General features: G+C 41.0%; 1 protein-coding gene across 2 annotated transcripts in view; it reads left to right on the forward strand.

Annotated features, from left to right (window-relative positions):
• Nucleotides 1–14,580, forward strand: part of LOC143932110 (uncharacterized) — a 145,895-nt gene that overhangs the window by 66,916 nt on the left and 64,399 nt on the right. For both annotated transcript variants that reach the window (XM_077455807.1, XM_077455808.1), the window contains exons 6-11: nucleotides 2,010–2,093; nucleotides 2,204–2,344; nucleotides 4,886–5,043; nucleotides 6,454–6,535; nucleotides 11,155–11,304; nucleotides 11,392–11,538. In XM_077455807.1, coding sequence (XP_077311933.1) covers nucleotides 2,010–2,093; nucleotides 2,204–2,344; nucleotides 4,886–5,043; nucleotides 6,454–6,535; nucleotides 11,155–11,304; nucleotides 11,392–11,538 — 762 coding nt within the window. The remainder of the gene's footprint in view (nucleotides 1–2,009; nucleotides 2,094–2,203; nucleotides 2,345–4,885; nucleotides 5,044–6,453; nucleotides 6,536–11,154; nucleotides 11,305–11,391; nucleotides 11,539–14,580) is intronic.

The following is a 14,580-nucleotide window of genomic DNA, read 5'->3' on the forward strand; positions in this document are numbered from 1 at the left end:
CCAATCATGGAGACAATAGACAAAATATTAAATGAGCTATGGCAGATGAGTAAACAGTCGCATTGTGGCATATTGAAACAGTGTAGAAAGAGGCATGAGAACAAAGTGCCCAAAGTGCCCAAGGGTAGCAAATCATACAGAGAATATGTAGGATACATAGGAATAAAGCATATGTAAGGTTCATAAGGAAGCAGACTCATCTGTCAAAGAGCAATTATTACATACCTATGGAAGGGGGTATAAAAGCAGCTGAAAAATTTGTTTTCCATTTAGCTAAGAATCAGCTGGAAACTGCTTGAATATAACACAAAAAAAGGGGGTGGTGCGAAAGGTTAGTCACATTAATTAGAAAAAAAGGGGGTAGCAACTTAAGCAACCAACAAGTTTCTTCTGTTGTCACTGTCCCCGTGATGACATACCAAATCTTGAAGAAAGAGAGGGAGAAGAAAGAGAAAAAGAAAAGAGAGTGTGAGAAGAAGGACTAAAAGAAAAGATGGAAAGAGAGTAGCTGAAATAAGGAATGAGAAAAATAAGGGGGGAAGGGAAGCAATGGGACATAAAGAGGGGGTGGCAGGATAAGGGAGCGAAGATGAGGAAGGGGTAGAAGAAATGGGGTCTATTAAAGGGAAGAAAATAGGGGGGGAAGCAGACACCCCTAGAGAGTTGGCATTTTAAGTTTTTACTCATTAAAACTGAGTAACAAGATTACATACATTTAGAAACCAATATATACAGTACATGCATATGCTAACTGTTTCAGGGTCATACAGTTTTGGGTATATGCCAGCTTATTGAATCCCCTATTGCTTCAATTTAAACTCAATACTTAGTATTATCCTTTAGAGAATACAATGATCAGGCTTTAACATGTAAAGAAGAAAATTTTGTGGTTTTGTTTTTCTTGTTGTGCTGTGGAATAAAAAATTTAATTGGAAAAAAAAAGATTTTGCTTTCTGTCATTCTGGTAAATATGAATTATTGCATTTTAATATTTTGTATTTATTAATCAAGAAGTTAAGTTTGTAGTCTTTTATTCACATGTCCCCGGAAACTGCTTAGCACAGGGGTCTTCAAACTACGGCCCTCCAGTTGTTCGGAAACTACAATTCCCATCATGCCTAGCCATGTCTGTGAATGTCAGAGTTTTACAATGCCTCATGGGATGTGTAGTTCTGCAACAGCTGGAGGGCCGTAGTTTGAGGATCCCTGGCTTAGCAGAACTCAAGAGCCCAGACGGCAATACACACAGAAGCAAATTACACACAGACCCTTACAAAACATATGAATATTGCTTGATCTGACCTTAAACAGCCAGAGCATGTGAATAACCTTTTACGTCGATAAAATTCCAGTATTCACGTTTTTTTTAACCAATATAATGCCCTGTACACACGGTCGGACTTTCTGACGGAAAATGTGCGAGTGGATCTTGTCGGAAAATCCAATCGTGTGTGGGCTCCATCAGACTTTTTTCGTCTGAATTTCCGATACACAATGTTTGAGAGCGGGATCTAAAATTTTCCAACAACAAAATCCAATCGCTTAAATTCCGATCATGTGTAAACAATTCCGACGGACAAAGTGCCATGCATGCTCAGAATAAATTATGAGACGAAAGCTATTGGCTACTGCCCTCTTTATAGTCCTGTCGTACGTGTTCTACGTCACCGCATTCTGAACGATCGGATTTTCCAACAACTTTGTGCGACCGTGTGTGTGCAAGACAAGTTTGGGCCAAAATCCATCAGAAAAAATCTGACGGATTTTGTAGTTGGAATGTCCGACTGTGTGTACAGGGCAAAAGAGAAGAGTGTGTGAATCTATATAGTTCTTCTTTGGATTTGCAATTTTTTTTTACAACTAGTACCGTATGTTGTCGTCATCATAGATGGATAACGTTATTGACTCCTGAGCAAGATTATCCACATTTGTATTTTTGACAAAGACACATGTTCATGCTCTAATGGTATTCATTTTTTCTTTCTTTCTTTCTTTTTTTAATACAATAGGGTGAAGGTCGAGAAGAAATAATTGGTACAATAAGGAGTCTAAATTTGGATTTTCAGACAAAGCTGGCTGAAAAAATTCAGGAGGTGAATTTGGGTTGTCTTTTTTACAATTTTATAATCCCATAATTTCCTCTTTTATTTCTAGACTTGATATAATGTTTCTCACCAGCAATTTTCTTCCCCTTTATGTGAAGATTACACAAGACCCTCATAAAATATTGTCTTTGCCTGGGTCAGAACTGTGTGACCTCTCAACCTCTGACCTGGAAGAGCTGGTCCATTTACTCTCTGCTCACCTGAGAGACATCCTGAAGCAGAGGGATGATGCTCTGGAGGTAAGGACAAAAATATCCATATCCATATGCTGGATGTTTTACTTATTTTATTTGCCTTAACCACTTCAGTATAAAAACGCACACAAATCAAATGTAAAAGAAATTGCAAGCTGTACACTAAAGGCAAATCACAACACCTCAAAAAACATGTATGAAATAAAAACTAGTGCAGCGCAATGTATAAGTCCTTAAACCAGTAAAAACAAACAGTTCTCGGCAATGAAAAGGTAGGAACACCTTGTGTGGGAAAACACAATTCAGAATTGCTGAGTAGTCTGAGTGACTGATCCTCCACCACCAAATCCAAATTCTTACCAGATGGGAAGGACCTCTAAGCTAACAGAAGGTCATACAAGCTTGTATCCACACATGGGATAGAGGTGGTAAGTGGGAAAACCGGATGATACCAGATGACCCAGGATACGGACAAGTAGATGTGAATGGAAAAGAAACACGATCTAAGTGTTCTCAATAAAGTACATTTATTCAGATAATCCACAGTACATGAAATCTTGTGGCCATATAAAAGCCCTGGAACAGCAATCCAATCAGACGGTAAAGTAAAAACGGCGTGTAAACAAACGCCGATGGGCAGAACAAGTAGTATCAACAGAGATGACTGCGGGTGACGTCCGCACAATAGCTCCTCCCCTGTACGCGTTACGTCCTACGGGACTTCGTCAGCGTGGCCCACCTATAATAACCAATTTTGAAGTGTGAATAAATAAAGAATTGAAAAAAAAATGCATTTCAATCACTTTCTTTACTGTTACAGTGGTTACCAGGACAAAACATGAGTGTGAATCCTCCTAGTTGGGAAAGCGATAGCAGTAAAACTTTGGCAAGGGGGGTCAATACTCTATACAAAACTAAAAAAATCTCAATATCGGTAGAGATAACATTTCCAGATTGTATGTAAAGGTCATTTTGGAGACTAGAGTTCTTAAAGAGAGAATAGATATTTTTTCTACACATGTGGAAGCTGCCATTTGTACTTGTAGAGCACATTATTTAGCAAGATTTTACTTGTCTGATTTCTTGGCATAACCATAGAAAATCTACATATTTTAACTGCTCTAAAACATCAGATAGTCAGCCTACCAGTTTGGAGCTCAGCCATGAAACTACTAGACTTTACTACCAAATAAGTTATCTTTACTTTTTGTACAGCAAGATTTGTTTTTCTGTAGGTGCTTTTGGGTTGAAGTGGAAGATAGGGCTTACTCCAACTATACTTTAAAATGTTCCCTTCCCCTTCCTATCTATCCTGCATACCCTATATAAAAAAAAGATTTGTGAACCTGTTGCACCTATTTTTAATCCTGCTCAGTCACGTGAGGGGGGGAAGAGAGTGCCAACAATGGATAGACCATGGGAACATAGGAGTGACAACATGGCTCTGGGAAATCTGTTGTTAAGTGCTCTCTTAGCCCTTGTACACATGGTCGGACATTCTGAAAACCAAATCTGTCGGATTTTGTCCGACGGATTTTGTCCGAAACTGTTGCATACACACGGTCGCACAAAGTTGTCAGAAAATCCGATCGTTCAGAACGTGTTGACGTTATTTAGTTACAATGGGACTATGTTCAGGCTAGTAGCCAATAGCTTTGGTCTAGGAATTTGATCTGAGCATGCGTGGCACTTTGTCTGATCGTAATTCTCTACAAACGATCGGACAAAGTCCGATCGGATCATGTTGTCGGAAAATGTTATAGCCCAGCTCTAAAACTTTGTTGGTCGGACATTCCGACGGAAACAGTCCGATGGAGCCCACACATGGTCGGATTATCCGACAACACGGTCTGACATTTTCCGTCGGAATGTCCGACCGTGTGTACAAGGGCTTACACAGGAGAGTCGGAGCTGTTTAATAACATGTCCGGAGTGGATTAAATAAAGGTAAGTACACAGATATTTTTAATACAGGGTATTCAGGATAGGTAGAAGGAGGTTGGCGGGAACATTTTTAAAGTGGAAGTAAACTCTTTTTTTGCACTTGTACCTAAAGGTAAGTTAAGCCTTTAATAAGGCTTACCTGTAGGTACCACGAATATCTGCTAAACCTGCACTGTTTAGGAGATATTCAAACTGCATGCATCCGGTGATGTCACCGACATATTCGCTTTGAGAGGGCGGCATACCTTTAGAACCCCGTGGCACAGTCCATGACTCCCATGCATGATTTCATTGTGCTGTGGCCAATAAAATGGGCGGAGCACACAAACCTAAAAGGAAGACAAGGCAAGGATGGAAGCCCTCTCAGCAGTGACAACGATCTGCTGGAGGGCTTCATTCTAAGATAAGCATTTTTATAATATGCTAGTATGTTATGCATACTAGCACGTTTTGCCTTTACCTTGCAGGGTTTAAAAAGAATAAAATAAGATTGGTGCGGTTTACCCCCGCTTTAAGAATAGTTAGCGTTAGCCTTTACTAACAATTTAATGCATACAGCTAGGTTAGGTGCAAATTGTTTTCTTATCATTCAGAATATTCATAATGTTGCTAATTTAAAATCATGTATTAATCTCTTTACAGCGGCTGTCCATAATGCGATGTGACCAGCAAAACAGGTCCAGTGATACCAAAGTACAAGGTGTACCCAAAACAGTTCTATCTGATCCTAACGCTTGGCAGAATCACTCTTTGCACATTGCTGATCTACAGAGCAAACTTCGGCGTGTGCGCCAAGAACAGTATGTATAATATACTTATTCATGGAGCAAAATATTTTAATGCCAATAGACTTGTATTGGTCACATCTTAAAGCAGCACTATTCTGTCAAGTTAGGGATTGAACTGATGGCACAGCCAGGTTGGCACAGTCAGCATGTTCCCATATCAGCAAATTGCATTCAGCAGAGCCAGGTTTATTCTTGGTGATGCAATTCCTCTTTTAGTCCAGGTTTTACTGTACAGGGAATAACAGAAGGGAGGTATAGTAGGTACTTTAGAAATTAATTACATGTTTTTTTATATTTGGATTTAATGGCATTTTTTTTATAATAGCTGCCTATAGTTCAGCTTTAGAAATCATTTTTTACCAATGTTTTACCAGTCATTGTGATAAGACATGTGTACTATACCTTAAAGCCACTTCTTTTAGAAATGAGGTAGAATATTGGTAGCTCCATAAAGATTCTCAGAGAGTGCCACTCCACTTGCTTCAAATAAAGTGTGAATAAGGTGACTCACAGTGATCAACTTTGTACATAAACCCTAAAAAAAAAATTAAATTGATTGTAAGTTCAAAGTTTTTAAGTTGCATTCATAGTTGATTTATTGGAGAAGTTTGCTCATGTAAATTTCTTTTTAATTCATCTAAATAAGATTCATCCGACAATTTCTCTCAGAATTCACCCTGTGCCGATACTTGCCAGGACAAATCTCACAGTACAATAGCAGCTATTTTTGGGGATCGTATTAAATAAATAGAATGTAATTTGGTTAATTTGCCATCATGCCCTCTATGGTGCCAGGAACTACATGAATACTTTCAACATTTGAAGGGTTACATTTCCTCTTTTATATAAAGGCCTCATGCACACAGGACATTTTCCACCCCTGGACGCTCTTGCTCCTGGCAGGTAAAAAGCAGCTTAAAAAACACACCAAAAAACACGTTTTTGCATACGCATTTAGACATGTTTTGGCATTTATTCATTTCACTGGCCAGAATATTTCTTTTTCTGGGCATTGGAGTGAACACGCCTAGCATTTAGACTCATTTACAAGTATTTAGGCACGTCAAGATTTTTTTGTGGCCAAAAGCTCATCTCCAGGGAACAGTTTGCATATTGTGCAAAATTAAAAATGGGCAAGCGTTAACCTTCAGAATCTACATTCACCTAGTGATAAAAAGAATAAATGGTACAAAAAAAGTACTTTCCCATTACAAAACAGATGTTAGGTGAATCTTTTTTTAAAAGGCTGTGATAAATAGAACACATTTGGAATATAGAATGTTAGTAGAAGAAAACAGGCACATTTTAGTGGAATCAGTAATAGATGCACCACTATAATTTTGGCATGTACAGTTTAAATGTATATAAAATGCAGTTTAGACTTTAATGGGTAATCTTATCTCTTTCTTTACACTTCCAAAGGGAGGAAAAGTCTGAGGAATTACTGGACAGTCAGCAGCAGGTGCAGTTACTGGAAGTGGAGCTGAGAAAAGTACATCAGCAGGTACAAATGTTCAATTGTTTAGGGTTACATTGTCCTTTACCATACATTATTATTCCATATTTCTTCCTGCATTATTTGAATTAGCCTCATATGAATTAGTGGATGAAAAAATTATGCAAAAATAAAAAAACTACTACTAAGAAATGCTAATTTTTTTTGCAAATTTTTTTGAATATTTTGAAAAAATAGCTTTAAACTGCCTGAAAATTGTTGTGTCAGCATAAGAGACTCAAAGCATATATGGTGGGGTGACATGCTCTAGCTTGTACTGAATTAATCATTTTTTAACTTCATAAAATGGAGTGACACATGCAGTGTATGTTTGTACCAGCATGTCTGTGTTCCATCGCATGCTTAGTCACACCCCAACCCTATCTGTTAGTAATGCACATTAAGAAATGTCCTCTTTTTTTCTTGAATACTACGTAATACATATTGAATTATCTTACTGCCTTTTGAGCCTTTGCAATGTATATGTATTAAAAAAGGATAGAATGACATTCTATTTGTCCTACCTCAGAGGATGAAAGTTGTCCAAGATGAATAGACATGTATATTGACATATATCAGAACAGCTGACTTGAAAGATGTACTGTAAAAATTTGAAGGTTACAGAGAAAACCTTTACCAAACAGATTGTATTGGACATTCTCCAACAATGTTTGTAGAATTTACAATGTATGAATTTGCACTGTGACTTTTACAAACTCACAGCAGCAAAGTGACCATTCAAGTCACATTGTAGAACAGTTGTACATAATGCGGTCACAACATTCCTCACATCACAGACATTCATTTAGATTGAAAACTCCTTTAGATTGGCTCCTAAAAAAATAAATCACAATATAGAAACAGAAATGTAAGATTAAAGATGTCTAAAATGCCAGCTATCGCATAAAGAAACAGTTATGCCGCGTACACATGATCGGAAATTTTGGTTGGAAAAATCTCTGATGGTTTTCCTGATGGGATTTTGCTCAAGCTGTCTTGCATACACACGGTCACATCAAATTCCGACCGTCGAGAACGTGGTGACATACAACATGTACGACGGGACTAGAAAAGGGAAGTTTAATAGCCAGTAGCCAATAGCTTCCATCTCGTAGTTGAATCTGAGCATGCGTGAGTTTTTGTGCATCGGAATTGCATACACACGAATGGATTTTTGGATAGGAACTTTCTCCGACCGAAAAATTGAAAACATGCTCTCAATCCTTTGCTGGCCGAAATTCAGCCAGCAAAAGTCCGATGGAGCATACACACAATCGCATTTTCCAACCAAAATTACTCATCTGTCTTTTGCTGGCTGAATTTCCGATCGTGTGTATGCGCCATTAGAATGTCCACCCTACAACACTGGGTAGATTCAACTCTCAGAGCTCCTAGGCTATTCATTAGTTTGCATTTGCATACTACTCCATGTAGCAGAAGAGGTTCATGTCTTTGAAAAGCTTTTTATATAAATCTTCATAGTCTGCTGAAGAACTAAGTAGTTTGTGTGCTTATATGAAGTTTGAGAAGCAATTTTTCACAAGACAAAATGTGTCACAGATCTTTTTTAATGTGTGTAATGGTGGGTGTGTGGTCCCATGAAGGTTCTGAAATTGAGTTATCCTCTGTGTTTCATTTGCCACAACATAATGTGTCTGTTTTAAATCCTCTTAATAATTAATCTGTATTGTCATATGTAGAGAAATTTTTGTAGCCAGCCTGGTCTCACAATGTAAAGGCTGCAAAGCCCCTGTTTTGTGTTAAAATGGGGAATAACCTGTAGAGGCCTGAGGTACCTCTCATATGGCAAACATGAGGTACGACAGCAAAAAAATCCCAAATTCTCCCATGACTCTGGACATAAATGGTGTGCCTTGATCCAGTAATATTTCTTTTGGAATACCCACACGACTAAATACCTGGACCAGCTCTTTGTCAATAGTCTTAGCTGAGGTATTCCGCAAAGGAAATGGTTTCAGGTTACCGTGTGGCATAGTCCAGTATTACCAGTATGTGCTGACGGCCCCGGGCAGACTTTAGTACTGGTCCCACCAGATCCATGCCATTTCGTTCAAAGGGCACTTCAGTTATCGGTAACGGTACCAGCGGACTGCAAAAATGGGGTGATGGCGCAGAATACTGACACTCTGGGCATGACTCACAACATTCTTTGACATCTGCATGGAAACCAGGCCAACATTTTTTTGGGATTTTTTCGCTCCTTCGTTTTCTCTATACCCAGGTGTCCATTAATTTTATGACCATGGGCTAAATCTAATACCATCTGACGATAGGGTTTGGGAACCACTAGTTGCTCTACCTCCTCCTCCTCTTGCTTTACCACTTGATACAGCAAGTTATTTTTAAGAACCATGTAGGGAAACAACACCCCTACATTAGTTCCCCATCAATCATTTTAACATTTTCTCTGACTGATTGAGTGTTGATTGAGTGTTGAGTCTCTTAGTTGTTCCGTACAAAAATCATCTTTCCTGACTTTTAAGTCAGGCACCACATTCTGACCTCACTATTAGAGTCAGAAAGAAATTACTTGTTCATTAACCTCAAGCTGGGGGCTGGATTCCAGCTCCTCCTGCTCCTCAGCCATTACAGAAAAGGGAAAAGGATCTACCCCTTCGTGGGACACACCAACAGTTTCCCTTTCAATTTTGCAATCAAAAGAGTCTGGAGTGAGTTCCAGGGTTTCCTAAGCAAGGGGAGCTCTGTCCTTCTGACTCCTTTTGTTTTCCCATAAACTCCAAACGTGTGGAAAATCTCTTCCCACTAGGGCTTCATGAAGTAGTGAGGGTACCACCCCCACTGAATGTGTCTCAGTGCCCCAAGGGGTATCAAACTCGACCACAGCAGTCTGGTAGTCGCATGTGTCACTATGTATACAAATCACCCCATTAGTGCTAGGGTGTAACTTGGCAGGATTTACAAAATCCCCTTTGACTAATGTCACAATACTACTAGATTCTAGCAGAGGAGTGACTGGCTTTCCATTAACAGAAATCATACACATTTGTTTTTCCATGCATCTCTGACATGATGTAGTACACCTATGCAAAAAGAGACATGTGTTTTTTTAAATAAGTATTATCACATTGCATTGGTTCATCATTTGGGGATCAGTTAGCGGCAATATGACCTAACGCATGGAAGTGATACCATTTATGTGTTCTTTACCCAGTACTCTAAACGGCCTCAGAGACCTTCCTGACCTATTTGGCCAGTCTCCAGGTCCTGAGCCCATAGTCTCATTATTTGTAGCAACAGTCTTGTAATTTGTCCCCATGCCCTTGAACCCCAGAACAGTCCTACTGGATCCATGGCTGACCCACTTCCTCACAGTGGCAGGGAACGCACACAAATTCTTGTCCATGACCACATGCTCCACAATTTTAGGGCTTGCCAAAGTCGCTGGCTGTAGCCACTTCTTGGTGAGGTGTATCAAGTCAAACATTTGGGAGCAGGGTGGCTTGTCATTACTGTATGACCACCGATGAACCATTTGAGCCCGGACTGCAATGGTGACACCTAGGTGTGCAAGCATCTTATTCTTAGGTGTCTCATAATCCTGGGCAGCATCCGGTTCCAGGTCATAATAGGCCTTTTGAGATTCTCCTATCATAAAGGGCACTAGCAGTCCTGTCCATTGCTCTTTTGCCATCCTTCTCGAACAGCGACTCTTTCAAAAGTTGTTAGGTAAGCTTCCACATCATCTGCAGGTGTCATGTTCTGCAGGTAATAGCTGGCATGCACCATTTTCTGTTCCTCTGGCAAAGGACCCATGGACCCCTTTGTTAATTCCAGCAGGGCCTCCGCAAACTACCGGTTCATTTCCTGCTGGGCTGCAATAGCCTGGAGATTTGCTCATGCTGCTGGCGATTCCCTTCCTGCTGGGCTGCAGTGGCCTCTGCGACTTGCCGATTGGTTTCCTGCTGAGTTGTAGTAGCATGCAGCATAGCTTTTAACACGTCCTCCATCTTTCCTTTTGCTCAGGTAGATGCCGGCTAAATCCACCATATGTCAGGGGTTAGCTCAAGGGGGATCACTTTCCCTGGGAAAAAGGCAGTACAAACTACAGGTTTTCTTAATATCTGACTTGTAGCCAGTTTTATTTTGAATGGTTGCATGAAAATAAAACAAACGAAAACATAAAATAAATCCTTGCCATCCAGGCACTAAACAGATGCAGGTTTCTAACTCACAGGTGATGGGCTTCTCCCAGTCACCCACAAAACAAAGATAATGCAAACCTTTTCACTCACAAATGCAAACTTCACCTAAACAGCTCTTTCAGGTTTGTGGCTTCCTGAACTCTTTGCTCCAGTCCTGCTTTATTTATACAACCTGTTGGTGGACACAAGTGGACCGCAAAATCCAACCCAAGGTGACTGGTAATACCCGGACCGGATTCCACCTTAGATCTCCGTTCTTAAATGAACGGATGTGAGCTGAAACATAACATCCATCAATCACCTCATCTTTCATAATGTCACAATATATATATATATATATATATATATATATATATATATATAATGTATTTATTTATTTCTTTTTCATTGGCGGCTTGCTCTTTCGCTCTTGCAATGTGTTAAACATATCTTCACATTTCCTAGGTTCGGGAACTTTCGCAAACGGCTGCTCTCTCTCGTAGTTACCGTGATGAGCTTGATGCATTAAGAGAGCGCTCACGACGCTCTGAGACACAAGTGAGCACTCTCACAGAGAGACTACGCATTATGGATTTTTATCAACGATCCCTTCAGGTCTGTCCTCTCAAAAGCCCACTTTCACTTTATTGGCAATATGGGTAGGTTCAGAAGACTGATGTGGAATATATTTGTTTCTAACAGGAAGAGAAAGAGTTTTCTAGGAGTCTGTTGGAAGATAAAGAGGTGTTAGAACATCAACTTGCTGCTGAAAGAGAACGTTCTGAGAGACTGCGCATGTGCGAAAGAGAAAAGCACTCACTCGAAGAAAGAATCAAGCGATTAGAAATGGTAAGATATATCTAGGTATGTTTAACCACTTTCAGACCGGACCATTTTGCTGGTAAATGACCAGAGGTCTTTTTACACTTTGGCACTGCGCTGCTTTAACTGGTAATTGCGCGGTCATGCAATGTTGTACCCAAACAAAATTTGCGTCCTTTTCTTCCCACAAATAGAGCTTTCTTTTGATGGTATTTGATTGCCTCTGCGATTTTTATTTTTTGCGATATAAACGTAAAAAGACCGCAAATTTTGAAAAAAAATGATATTTTCTACTTTTTGTTATTAGAAAAATCCAATAAACTCAATTTTAGTCATACATTTAGGCCAAAATGTATTCAGCCACATGTCTTTGGTAAAAAAAAAGTCAATAATTGTATATTTATTGGTTTGCGCAAAAGTTGTCACATCTACAAACTAAGGTACGTTTTCTGGAATTTACGCAGCTTTTAGTTTACGACTGCCTATCTCATTTCTTGAGGTGCTAAAATGGCAGGGCAGTACAAAACCCCCCCAAATGACCCCATTTTGGAAAGTAGACCCCCTAAGGAAATTGATAAGAGGCATGTTGAGCCCATTGAATATTTTATTTTTTTGCCTCAAGCGATTGAATAATGACAAAAAAAAAAATATTTTTTTTTTTTACACAAAGTTGTCACTAAATGATATATTGCTCACACATGCTATGGGCGTATGTGAAATGACACCTCAAAATAAATTCTGCTGCTTCTCCTGAGTATGGGGATACCACATATGTGGGACTTTTTGGGAGCCTAGCCGCGTACGGGGCCCCGAAAACCAAGCACCGCCTTCAGGCTTTCTAAGGGCGTAAATTTTTGAGTTCACTTCTCACTACCTATTACAGTTTTGAAGGCCATAAAATGCCAAGATGGCACAAAACCCCCACAAATGACCCCATTTTAGAAAGTAGACACCCCAAGCTATTTGCTGAGAGGCATGTTGAGTTCATGGAATATTTTATATTTTGCCACAAGTTGCGGGAAAATTACAAACTTTTTTTTTTTTTTTTTTTTTTAACAAAGTTGTCACTAAATGATATATTGCTCATGCATGCCATGGGCATATGTGAAATGACACCCCAAAATAAATTCTGCTGCTTCTCCTGAGTACGGGGATACCACATATGTGGGACTTTTTGGGAGCCTAGCCGCGTACGGGGCCCCGAAAACCAAGCACCGCCTTCAGGCTTTCTAAGGGCGTAATTTTTTGATTTCACTCCTCACTACCTATTACAGTTTTGAAGGCCATAAAATGCCAAGATGGCACAAAACCCCCACAAATGACCCCATTTTAGAAAGTAGACACCCCAAGCTATTTGCTGAGAGGCATGTTGAGTCCATGGAATATTTTATATTTTGCCACAAGTTGCGGGAAAATTACAAACTTTTTTTTTTTTTTTTTTTTTTTCACAAAGTTGTCACTAAATGATATATTGCTCACGCATGCCATGGGCATATGTGAAATGACACCCCAAAATAAATTCTGCTGCTTCTCCTGAGTATGGGGATACCACATATGTGGGACTTTTTGGGAGCCTAGCCGCGTACGGGGCCCCGAAAACCAAGCACCGCCTTCAGGCTTTCTAAGGGCGTTACAGTTTTGAAGGCCATAAAATGCCAAGATGGCACAAACCCCCCCCAAATGACCCCATTTTGGAAAGTAGACACCCCTAAATTTAGGGGTACACTAGTGAGACTAGGTAATAAATGGCGGGTGCCCTGAAACTATAAAAAAATAACTAACCAACCAGCGTCACCTGTAACAGTTATATGGTGATCACTGGTGAAAGGGTTAACTAGGGGGCAATTAGGGGGCTTTATGCGGTAGTATATGGGGGTCCCTGGCGCTATAAAAAGCTGCAGCGAACCTAAATACCTACCTGCCTAACTAGCGTCACCTGTGACACTAATACAGCGATCAGAAAAACGATCGCTTATTAGGCTGGGTTCACACTGGAGCGATGCGGGAACGCCACGAATGCGCGGCGGGTTCCCGCATCGCATGCCTCCCGGCGGCAGTTCACACTGCCCTATGCGAACTGCTGGGAGTGTCAGTGAAATGTTACTGACACCCCCAGATCAGTTCGCATATCGCAGTGCGATCTGCAAACTCGGATCGCATGGTGTGAACACCCATGCGATCCGATTCTGCTGCGGGCCAAAAAAAGGGTCCCGTGCGAATTTGCGGCGGGTGCGGCGGGTGCGGCGAATGGCTGAACTCGAATCGCACAGAGATCGGATGTGATTTGCACTGCAGTGCGGTGCGAATCACATCCGTTCTCATAAACCGCTGCAATGTGAACCCAGCCTTAGTGACACTGGCGACGGGGGGTGATCACGGGGTTAAACCTTTATTGGGGGGGTTAGGGGGGTACCTTAGAACTAAAGGGGGCTAACCCTAACTGCCCTAACAGTTATTAGTCACAAATGACACCCGCCGGGTGATCAGGGGGTTAAACCTTTATTAGGTAATAAATGGCGGGTGCCCTGAAACTATAAAAAAATAACTAACCAACCAGCGTCACCTGTAACAGTTATATGGTGATCACTGGTGAAAGGGTTAACTAGGGGGCAATCAGGGGGCTTTATGTGGTAGTATATGGGGGTCCCTGGCGCTATAAAAAGCTGCGGCGAACCTAAATACCTACCTGCCTAACTAGCGTCACCTGTGACACTAATACGGCGATCAGAAAAATGATCGCTTATTAGGCTGGGTTCACACTGGAGCGATGCGGAAACGCCGCGAATCCGCGGCGGGTTCCCGCATCGCATGCCTCCCGGCGGCAGTTCACACTGCCCTATGCGAACTGCTGGGAGTGTCAGTGAAATGTTACTGACACCCCCAGATCAGTTCGCATATCGCAGTGCGATCTGCAAACTCGGATCGCATGGTGTGAACACCCATGCGATCCGATTCTGCTGCGGGCCAAAAAAAGGGTCCCGTGCGAATTTGCGGCGGGTGCGGCGGGTGTGGCGGGTGCGGCGGGTGCGGCGGGTGCGGCGAATGGCTGAACTCGAATCGCACAGAGAT

Source organism: Lithobates pipiens, unplaced genomic scaffold (assembly GCF_037356315.1).
Source record: "Lithobates pipiens isolate NorthernLeopardFrog02 unplaced genomic scaffold, aLitPip1_a1.2 Scaffold_10, whole genome shotgun sequence".
In the NCBI taxonomy this organism is placed as follows: domain Eukaryota; kingdom Metazoa; phylum Chordata; class Amphibia; order Anura; family Ranidae; genus Lithobates; species Lithobates pipiens.